The sequence below is a fragment of the Schistocerca cancellata genome, chromosome 8, assembly GCF_023864275.1.
Source record: "Schistocerca cancellata isolate TAMUIC-IGC-003103 chromosome 8, iqSchCanc2.1, whole genome shotgun sequence".
Lineage (NCBI taxonomy): Eukaryota > Metazoa > Arthropoda > Insecta > Orthoptera > Acrididae > Schistocerca > Schistocerca cancellata.
This window is the reverse complement of record NC_064633.1, coordinates 227455362-227467076: the sequence shown is the minus strand read 5'-3', so window position 1 is coordinate 227467076 and position 11715 is coordinate 227455362. Positions and strand designations below refer to the sequence as shown.

The following is an 11715-nucleotide window of genomic DNA, read 5'->3' as shown; positions in this document are numbered from 1 at the left end:
AACAGCTAAAATTGATTTTAACAGATGAAGCAATACCAAGACCTTTCACAGGCTGACAGATTGTAATCCTAGACAAATCAGTCTTCCTACGACGTATCAGGATATTTCGATTGATCCCCTAATTGTTATGAGCAGCATATATTATTAAACATTCTGTACCGATTTACCCTACTGGAGAAATTCTTCTTCTTGACTGCTTGTCTCGTGATTATTTTTAATTAATTTTGGCACACAGTTTTTACTGAGGAAGGTTTGTCCACTTTATTACGGAGGTGATGGTACACCAGGTGGCATGGATGTACATGGGATGCCAAGTGAGTTGTTGTGTAGGCTGCTGACGTCAGACTGTAGCCAATCCGGAGAGCCGGCAGCTACTGTTACTGGGAGAGCAGCTACGCCTTTCCCATTGTTCTCTCCTGGAGAGCTCGCCGCAACTGTCCCTTGCTAACCTTCCCCGTGGCCACACGAGGGATGGACTCCAGCACGAAGACGCCACCATGTAGAAGCTTCTCCTCGCTGCCGCACGCCCTCTCTGAAACGGAACAGAAGCCGAGTCTTTACTTCACTTCGATGGGTGCTGTGGGTTAGCCTAGATTAGGTAGACTGCAGTGTTGTAGCACACAAGATGTTCCCTCCTCATTATATGGGGGTAACTGGCCATACTAATATACAGTGGTAGTGATAAAACTCACAGTTTCATACGCAGAAATTTCAAATCAGTTTTATTGCAGTAAAAAGTGTGAGTAATTTTGGGTGGCTAGACTAATGTCCAAATTACAACTTGTCTTAAAATTGCATGCGTGCTGGTTCACGAAAGATGACGCCTAGATGTGGCTAAAAAATGGTTCAAATGGCTCTGAGCACTATGGGACTTAACATCTGAGGTCATCAGTCCCCTAGAACTTAGAACTACTTAAACCTAACTAACCTAAAGACATCACACACATCCATGCCCGCGGCAGGATTCGAACCTGCAACCGTAGCGGTCGTGCGGTTCCAGACTGAAGCGCCTAGAACAGCTCGGCCACACCGGCCGGCTCTAGATGTGGCTTTGCACACGCTAAGCTGATGCAGTGAGCGGAAACAGTTTGGTTACAAGCAACAGAGCACTACAGGAACACCGCGCTTTTTTACATTTTACCAACGAAAGCGACGGAGGTAGATTAGAAGCTGATGTAAATGTATTACTTTTGAATACACTGTGGGAGTGAAACAGTGATCGAAGTGTTACAAAAATTTACTATCAAAAACAGTCTTGATCACAATTTATTTATTACGGTGACCGGTTTCGACCACTACTGTGGTTATCTTCAGACCAATGAGTAATCACTAGTGATTCTCCAGCAGAAGGAGGTCCTTACTCATTGGTCTGAAGATGACCACAGTAGTGGTCGAAACCGGTCACCATAAGAAATAAAAACATCCATGCCCGAGGCAGGATTCGAACCTTCGACCGTAGCGGTCGTGCGGTTCCAGACTGTAAAGATGTGAATGTACTCTACGGAAGTTGTCGCCAGTGATAAATGTTTCCACTGTTTGTTGAAACACTTTGGTAAGGAGCGTGATAATGATGCACCATATTTGGTCCGAATATCAAGAACGATAGTGGTAGGTATTATATTGCGAGTGCGACATCTGCTGACATAGTCGGCGATTCTACCCGTCGGTGATATCGTACGAACTAGTGCGACCAGCGTTATCATCACCATTAATCATTAATTAAGATGCGGATGAGCAGAATTTTATTCGTAATTTATGACACACACACACACACACACACACACACACACACACACACACACACACACACACACTCACTCACACACAAACAAGGACAAGGAAAAAACTCATGGAATTTGTTCTTTCACAAGATCCATCTTCACATGGGATGTGACTCAGTGCAAGTCTTGTTCTTTCACAAGATCCATTTTCACATGGGATGTGACTCAGTGCAAGTTTGATGCAAGATAGCGCACGAAAGCATTATATTCAAAGGGCAGTGTTGTCTGCATAGCATATCAATGGACATCCAAACAGATATGTCATCAGTGCTTCGATCGTTTCCAAAACAAGCCTTAACTGACAATTTCCAAAAATTTTAACCAAAATTGTATTTTGCGTTGCCATTCGTACTCAGTGAAACATGCCAGGTGTTAACAAGTGGACGCTCTGAGTGTTACGTATTTTATACATGAAACGTATTATTTCCTTCAGTTTCGTACCAGTTGGACTTCTCCAATATCATGGGCTTCTGCTTTCCTTCTTTTGTTTGTTTTTCTACTAGTTAGGAGTTGTTTTGCCACTATTGCGACAAACCGATCTCACACGTAATTTCTCTACGCAGGTCGCCTAGAGAGTGGCGACATGTGTTGAAAGTGAACATGATATTAGAAGCATTATTCCAATGGGCATGATATTAGAAGCATTATTCCAGGCGAACGCCTGTAGCGTATGCAGCCCTTTCTTTGTCCTTTCAGAAACATATTTGCTGATAGTTCAGGTAACAGAGAAAATTTGATATAGGAAGAGCATGATACTTTTCTTTAAATTTCTACAGCTCTAAAAACTTCAGAAAATAATTAGTACCTATCTGACATTTGAAGAACGAAACGTCTCACACAACGAAAAATATCATTTTTAACCAATCTTCTATGAATTACGCTCACAAGCGTCGAGGTAATTAACTAGAAAATTTTCGTTGTGTTTCTAAATCTACATTGTTCCTTACGACTGCGTGATCTTGCGAGGACAGTAGGGAGTATTTATGTCATAGCAAGCAACAGTGGAAAATGGGCGTTAGAGAAGTACAACTACGGTATGAGCACTGTTTTTGGCCAATAGCTGCTCACAGTAAGTTTCATTTGCTTGATTCCAGGTCTGCGTATAAAAATCGCACTCCTTAAGAACGAACTATCCCTCCTGAAAAGCGAGTGACATTGCAAATCATACCATCTGGAACCACTGGGAGAATTCAACCTGTGGATATTTGTTTTCTTTTTCATTTCTATAAAACATATCATCACCCTATCTGCAGCTACGCTTTAGAGGATAGCCAGTTTCACGATAAGCTCCACGAGAGACTGTTGCGCATTCGGCTGCATGCCATCACAATACATGTTCTCACCACCCTGTCACACCAATATGATTCTATATGCATTCTTTAAGAGTGGGTATCTATCTGAACGTCATGCACGGTTTATAACTCCCAAGGAGTTCTCCCTCGATCTTAATAGTGCGAACCTTTGCGATCATCGTGATACCCCATTGCTCATTCGGTGTTCACTGCGCAAATTAATAGTATGCTTTGAACATTTCTTGAATGTCGACGATGTCCATTTTATGAAGTGTAGTACATACATCCCATAGAAGGTCGATCTCTGCACCTCCCAGACACTCATTTTCTGTCGTCTTCGTGGTACACATGGTGCGTCATTAGCAGCTAATATTTTTCCTTCAAATGAGCCTTACTTAAGGCTGAATTTACGACCTCACACTCAAGGGATTCCTTGTTAGTTATACCTGTATAATTCACTAAGTATGTGTTTGTGTTACAAGATCTTGATGTAATACTAATGTTATGTATGTGTAAGAGATTATGAAAATCCTCTGTTTCATAAAGAAACTTCTCTTAATTTTGATGTTTATTGTGTTCTTAAAATATTTGAAAAAATCAGGAAGTGTTAAATTTTACATCTTGTTTTACACTTGCAGTTTACGTAAATAATTTTATGAAAAATGGGAAACGTTAAATTCCATAAGTTTGTAGCAACCAGAGATTTTGGGTTTAATCTCTGGGACATAACGGGGTGTTACATTGAACGAAACAATTCACACGTCTGCTACGGCTGGGATTAAAGATTCATAAATGACCTCGCACCATTTTCCTGTGAGACAGAGAGACAGTCACACTCCTGCTGTCTACTATGAGTGGATCGCGTTAGCTGTCAGATTCTTCTGCTATTGGCAGGAAATGTTGTGTAAATTTTGAATGGAAGAAACTGAGAGCGGACGGGAGAAAGCTACAATAAGTAAGAGGTATTTTTAAACTTTAATTCGAAAATATACCGTTACCAAAGAAAACATAATTCCAGTTAGCCTTGTAAAGGAAGTGATGACGGGATCATCACGAATAATGAAGAGATTACATCGTGTTGTAGTTAAGTAAATATACTAGACACACTCATGAAAATGATCACATTGAAAGCAAACCACGAGAGTTGAGGGCCAAAAGCATAAAGAGAGGCGCATCGATGTGACTTACGACATTATTGCCGGTGGAGTTGTAATGCCAGACGAAGGCGTGGTGCTTCTCGTAACAGTGCGTGAGTAACAGCCGTAGTTGCTGAACATTCTGATCGGAACTCCTGGTACTCGACATCAGTAGGATGTTAGACGAGACTGCTTCTCCAACTTTCCAGTCTTGATTAAGATGGCGACCACTTCTGAGTTACTGCTAACTACAAAGCGACACATCTTTCATCTGCGAACAACTTCGTACGACTGAGGATGAGAGATGGGATCTCTGAACTTCTGTTACCACCAACATTCCTCCACAGCACACCTCCGCGATACGTGAAATGGTGTCAGATGCCAACACAAAATGGAGGCGTTGAGGCGAACGCTTCCTGTGTCCAGACTTGAGACGTGGCTTGGGGTCTGAAGATTACGCTGCCAGGACTGTTTGAACACCAAACCTCCGAAGCGCCCGATGAAATGGCGTCCCTGCGAGTCTGCTTGCCGTCTGGTTCATATATGAACGTAACGGTTGTTAATTTTAAAGCAATCACCCATCTTGAGGGATTATAACAGACTTTAATTATTCCGTGACCAGGAAAAATCATTAGTCCCTTCTGTTAGATAGTCTGTCTTGAGGGCATGAAGTCGGCGTGGCTTGATGGTCGGAGAATATTAACTTTAATGGTCAAATCCAAGAATTTAATTAAAAAACTTTTGAGTTAATCACTGATAGCTCTGTGTTTGGTATCAACTGATTCGCTATCTCGCCAGCGGTGTAAGTAAGTAATCAGATTATCGGAATTAATTTTATATCACACTTTTTCTACATTTTTCGAACTGGGAAAGGCAAAGTTTGGGACCATGCCACATGCAGTATCTGCCCACGAAACATGCGAGTATTTTTAAAAGTAGTTTTAAAATCAGAAATTTTTAAATTAACATTCATTAAATTTGTTGCAAGAGAAAGTATTAACTCTATTAAACATTTTAGTTAAAGCTGTGATGTTATTTATTAAAGGGTTTAGACAAGGAAACCTACACAGTTTGCAACAACTTCTACTTATTGTGGTAATAAATAGCAAATAGTAACAGTTCTTTAAATATTATAAGGAAGATGTGGAAAGCAAGTAAGATCCACTTCTCAAACCCGGGTCTCTCCTGTCTCAAATAACTGATGAACGAAATAATCTTCGACGAAAAGTGATGTGTATATTATAGTTGCTCAAAGTTTGTCGACGAGCCATTACCAAATAAATTCGAAGTCCGAATGTTGGCGAAAGGGCTAGGTGAAAAATTACGTGTCAAAACGTAGCCGAGCTCTTTACGTGTTTGTCTCGAAGACACTACTCTGAGAGGGACGTATTTCGTATTTTATTCGGCAACTATCAGTTCCCAACAAACAGTGATTCCTAGCATTCTAGACCCGTTAGTAGCACCCAGTCACTGGTTCTAGAACATGATTCATTTTGTGAGAGGAAACGTGCAACAATGCTAACTGTGATTGTACAACATTGTTCTCATACAGAAGAAATAAATATTTAGATAAAGCTACTCGTGTCGAACACATGTGAACTTCTATTAAACCTACACAGTTCACGAGTGATATCCCAAAACACTGCTCAGAAGGACCACAACTCTCCGTGTTCTTCTTGAGGGTATTTTTGGTCTGTCGTTGCAACTACAAAACGTGTGATGTTTTCACCAGACGCGCTTCGTTTTATTGAGGTAAAGCATCATAATTGGTCTGTAATTAAATTATTTACATTTTGATTTGCTTTTTAGATCGAAAAACAGTTCGTTAAGAATAGGTTGATATGTACTTCCGGTGATTTTTCGGCTGATTTCTCGCTTACATCGGGAAATGCGGTCTGCTAGCGCATCGATGTTTTTTCTGTTTTTGACACTGATAATCAACGATAAGCAGTTTAGACAGTAAAAGAATAGAAGCTTTTGAACTATGGCGCAACAGAAGAATGCTAAAGATTAGACGAGTAGATCATATAATTAATGAGGAGGTATTAAATATATTTGGGGAGCAAGGAAATTCGTGGCACAACCTGACTTGAAGGAGGGATTATTTGATAGGACGTATTCTGAGACATCAAGGGATCACCAGTTTAGTACTGTAGGAATATTGGGGGGGGGGGGGAGAGGTAATAAAAATCGTAGGGGGAGAGAAGCAGATTCAGAAGGATGGAATGGTTTTTCGGAGATGAGGAGGCTTTCAGAGGATAGAGAAGCATGGAGAGCTGCATCAGACCAGTCTTCGAACTGAAGACCACAACATGCACACCGTATGGCTCACTTTATAATCCCTTAAGAACAGTATGGTTGCCAAGGCCTGGTTCATGTATTTCATGTGGCCGCCACTACCCTAGTAATCCTACCAGGAAAAGAGGACCCGCCGTATTTAGCAGGGAATCCGAACCACATGTCGTTCCTGGCGAGTATTCACATAGTTGAAAAGTGAAGGTTACAGTAAGTGGAGACTGAATATTAATCCAGTTCGACCGAGATTCGATCCCACGACTTCTCGGTTGTCCTGTCATGCACCTTTCCACTAGCTCACTGGCCCAACAGTGATGTAACAGGGAACGTCCGCATCGGTTGTGCAGTCAGAGCGGTGGATTGCTAAGTGAAGGAGCCCAGGTTTGATTGGTGGCTGGGTTGGAGATTTAGCCACTCACGGATTGGGTGTTGTGATATCCTCACGTTCGTATCGTCATAATTGGCTTTTCACTGTTGAGCTAGCTGTATGGGCAAGTCCCAAAATCCAGTATATCAACAGAGAATATGTACTAATAATACAAAAGTTAAGATTTATTCTTCAAAACTATTATCTCTGCTACTTCATCTCTGCACATTGCTTCCATCCACTGTATGAAAACCATTTCGACCTGACTGAGGGAGACGGGGGACCGGATTTTTTACCACGCACATGCCACTGACATTAGAGTGTTTCTCAGCTTTTAGCTGATCTCAGCTAAAAGTGTGTACATATCCAACAGCTGTTCGTATCTGGTGATTTGGAAATCTGAGCTGACACCGAGTGCCTACGTGGCATACTGACAGAAATTTTTCCCTCGCTGAAGACGCGAGTGGAATAAGACAAAAATTCACTAATATTGATATGCTGTAACGTCTGACACGCACTGCACAATGGCGTTCGTAATTTGTATGAAGATGTGAAAGTGCTTTCTCCTATCCATTGATACAATCTCCTGTAGTGAAACAGTGTGACCTCATCAGCACGTAGTCATAAACATATCTTGCTGCTACATTTGGATTTTATACAGCAATGAACAGGCCCATTACTAGTCATACTTGTGGTTTGTTGAACGACAACGTCATTCACAACACTGTTTCGACAACAGGAAATCCAGTACATCCGCATGCGTATTGGAGGTGAAAGTAGACCTCCATTGTCAGTATGGTTTCGTAGAACGCATAATTTTCTTAATCGTTTACTGGACAATCCATCTTGAGTACGTTCTTCAGTCTTCCCCCATGCATCAAACGGTGATTTGAAGCTTAGACACGTTGCTTCTTTGTGGTAAGAAGAGCTGTCAGCACTGGAAGTTGCCCAGTGAACTGGAGTACACCACAGAGAAGTCACTCCATCACTCCACCGCGATCGTCAGACACGTCAAGACCTGTCACGTATTGATCGTTCTCTGTCAAGAGCACCAACTGGCTCTTAAGGATCCTGAGAAGAATAAAACATAATTGCGCAAATGGGAAGGCCGTTGTAGGCCCATACAATTCACAAGCGTCTGCACACGTTCAGTTTGGCCCCTGTGCGTCCGTTACGAAAAAGAGTGCAAACGTCCCAGTCCCGTAGTGCACAAAGAGTGAGGGAGTGGGAAGGTTTGGAACGAAATCTGAATAAGTGCCACTGAGTGGTCTTCATCAAAAAGTACAGGATGTGTGTAGCGTCAAATGACCATCATAAAAGAGTGTTGAGGGGGGCAGGTATCAATGCACGTCTCAGGTATGCAGTCACACAGGGTCACCCCGGAGGTATGTCAGTTTTGGGATTGGTATTACATCCGACGCCTAGCTTCCCTGTCGACGGTGCTTATCGGACTGTGTAGTATAGGTTCAGAACTTCGATCCCACTATAAATTACTACAGCCCTGATGATAATACACAAGAGTACCACACCCAACCTCCTGAATATCTTCACCCAGGACGGTGAAACCAGCTGCAACCCATGCTGACAGGAAACCGACTGAAAATGCTTGGAACCAATAGAAAGTTGCAATAACTCTTCGCAGATGCTTCAAATGGCTCTGACCACTATGGGACTTAACTTCTGAGGTCATCAGTCCCCTAGAACCTAGAACTACTTAAACCTAACTAACCTAAGGACATCACACACATCCATGCCCGAGGCAGGATTCGAACCTGGGACCGAAGCGGTCAAGCGGTTCCAAACTGAAGCGCCTAGAACCGCACCGCCACACCGGCCGGCCTCTTCGCAGAAATCCGCCTCAAAGATTGGATGACCATAGGACAGCCAGGCTTGAGCAGCAGCATTGTACCCATCTTGTGGACAACATGCCAAGTTGCAATGTACTGCATACAGCAGCAGGGTATTTTATGCCATGGATCGACAGGCGTGCAAAGATGGACACTTTTGGGCCACCTATATTTTGGTTATTGTTTGCTGTTTATTTCACAGCCAAATTATTTATTTTTGTATTTCATAAAGCTTATTCTTTCACATATTCCTTGAATCTAAAACAGCGTACCACCACAACACACACACACACACACACACACACACACACACACACACACTTGCTGATAAGCAGGGGTGCAACACTTTCTTCTTCAGAACAGTGTGAAAAATCAGCCTACCAGTTGCAAAGAAAGGTTTATAGTCCATTGACCACGGTTTCGATAGTTGATATTCTGATTTCTTCAGAAGTATTAGCCCTAAAAATGTGTACATCAATTCCAAAATAATTTTTTTTACAAACGTAATAATATATTAATAGAAAAATATTTGTGAAGTAAGCGTACTCACTTATTAGATTACCTGAAGCCGAGTTCTCTTGTCATAAACGAAATTGGTGAAACAAGAGTTATTGCAAGCCATGGCTTTAGATAGCGTCAGACTACATATATCGCACTTCATAAAGACTGCTCATTGGTAAATGCCCGCAGGTAGAGGCTCTTGTCAACATATAAACGTAATAGGCGTCACAAGATAAAATATTTGCGTAATTTATGTCAGAGACTAAGGCCAACTGCTTCAAATATACAGACTCAGGCGACTAGGAACAATTGGGCTACAGAGGGCGCTAAATACATGCGCTAAGAACTGGCACTTGGTTGTGTTGAAAAACAGCATTTTATAATAAAGTAAGTATGAAAATTCCTCTACAAGGCTTTTTTTTCGTTCTTTCTTTGGGACTCGTCCTGAGCCAACGCGGGATCGGCATTGTTATGACGGGTTTGGTAGTGTTAGTTGCAGAGGGTGGCCAGATGCCCTACCTCCCACCACCCCGAACCCTCTGCGGTGTAAGTAGTGTACCCCAGCTGTCTGCGTCTAGTGGAAGCCACGAAATAGTGCGATCGTGTTCAAATGTCTGTGAGTCGTGTAACTGAGGCGGATCTTGGGGACCAGCCCGGTATTCACCAAACAGGATGTGGAAAACCACCTAAAAATGACATCCAGGCTGGCTGGCATACCGGCTCTCGTCATTAATCCACCCGGCGGATTCGATTCAGGACTGGCGCGCCTACCTGAGTCCAGGAAGCAGCGCATTAGCACTCTCGGCTACCCTGGCGGGTTCTTTATAAGGCTATTAATAAGTGACATAAATTTAGCGTGTAGAAGGTGTTCTGTTAACAAAAGATCATCTTAGGGCCAATACTTCTGAAGAAGATACTTTTACAAATATCTAAACTATGGTCAAGTGATAATAAGCTTTTATTCGCAACTGGTTGTTGGCTGATTTTTCAATCTGTTCTGTTTCGCAGCCATGTTTAAGACTTTGTTCTTCTCTCTCTCTCTCTCTCTCTCTCTCTCTCTCTCTCTCTCTCTCTCAGTGATACCATTATTTTTAAGACAGTGCTTACTGCAAGACGCATCCTCACCTTTGACCAGTTGCTTGAGCTCGTCAGGAGTGACGGTGGCGCCCGGGGTCAGGACGACAAAGGCGGCTGGATGTTCCTGGTCTTCATCGTGCGGTAGGCCCAACACCACTGCCTCCGAAACCTGCGGGTGTCCCAGCAGCCAAGCCTCAATCTCAGATGGCGACACCTGCAGGAGCAGTCAGCAGTCACTCCTCTGCACCTCGCGGCAAAATACATACAGTGTACAGTTCAAAAGAAGCTCTCCGAAATTCAGTTTGAGAACGAGGAAACAGTACGGTCAGGAGGAGGCGTTGTTAGCGGGGAAGGGGGAGGAGGAGGTCGCAAAATGCTCGCTCCTCCCGTGGCACTGGATGAGCAGCACATGCCTCTTATATCGTGCCAAAAGGCGAGCAGCTCAGGCAGCGCAGCCTACGTTGGCTGGGTATAGGTTTGGCAAAGCTGGGTTTTTTGAGCTTCAACTCTCTGTAAACGGAGCTCTGGTTGTGCTTCGACGACCACCGTGCATTGCAACAGTGGAGCGTCGTGTGGCACAGGGAATGAGAATCTTGGCTAAACTGCCTGGATGGCGAGTACGGTGGAAACTTCTATAAAAAAAAAAAGAAGCCCCCCCGTCTTAAGGTGTGCTGCAGTCCGATGAGACGGATGGCTGTTGAGTCGGAACAGAACAGCCGTTAGCGAACAACTTCTCAGGAAGCTGTCACACTTCAATTAAATAAGCTTTATCCAGGGAAGGAGGGCTCTGTCTGGATTGATCCGTATTTCCCTATCTTCTAGTGGAACGTCTATGGAGCCTACATCAGTTTCAAACACGTCAGGCCTTCGGGCAGTCTGCTGGTCATATTAACTTCCAAATCCCAAAGAGACCACGTACGGATACTCTAGCTAGAGTCTGTAATATTAACAGACCACCTCCTCCGTAAATATGTGTTCACCGTTATTAAACGCGTGGAAGTTACGTTTGAGAAATTGTTGACTCTCGTCATAAAAGAAGCCTTAGAAAGAGTTCCAGGGCAACATAATGGTACACTTCCAGTCAGCCGCGCGGGGTAGCCACGCGGTCTACGACGCCTTGTCACAGTTCGCGCGGCTGCGCCCCCGTCGGAGGTTCGAGTCCTCCCTCGGGCATGGGTGTGTATGTCGTCCTTAGAGTGAGTTAGATTAAATAGTGTGTAAGCTTAGGGATCGATGACCTCAGCAGTTTGGTCTCATAAGACCTTACCATAAATTTCCAATTTCCACAGTTCTAGTCATGACAATGAAAGTTACCCAAGTAAACAAGATAAACGCCAAGTCATTTGCGTAGTAAGTTATCCACAGTGCCACTATGAACCCCTGAACTCTGCAATCAGACCAGGGGAAACTGAAGAACCT

General features: G+C 43.2%; 1 protein-coding gene across 1 annotated transcript in view; it reads right to left on the bottom strand.

Moving 5' to 3' along the window:
- Positions 1–247: 247 nt before the first annotated feature.
- LOC126095479 (uncharacterized) overlaps positions 248–11715 on the bottom strand; it is a 91345-nt gene continuing 79877 nt past the window's right edge. Inside the window, exons 7-8 of the mRNA XM_049910270.1 lie at positions 10345–10510; positions 248–532 (exon numbers count right to left, since the gene is read on the bottom strand). Coding sequence (XP_049766227.1) covers positions 393–532; positions 10345–10510 — 306 coding nt within the window. The 3' untranslated portion in view covers positions 248–392. The remainder of the gene's footprint in view (positions 533–10344; positions 10511–11715) is intronic.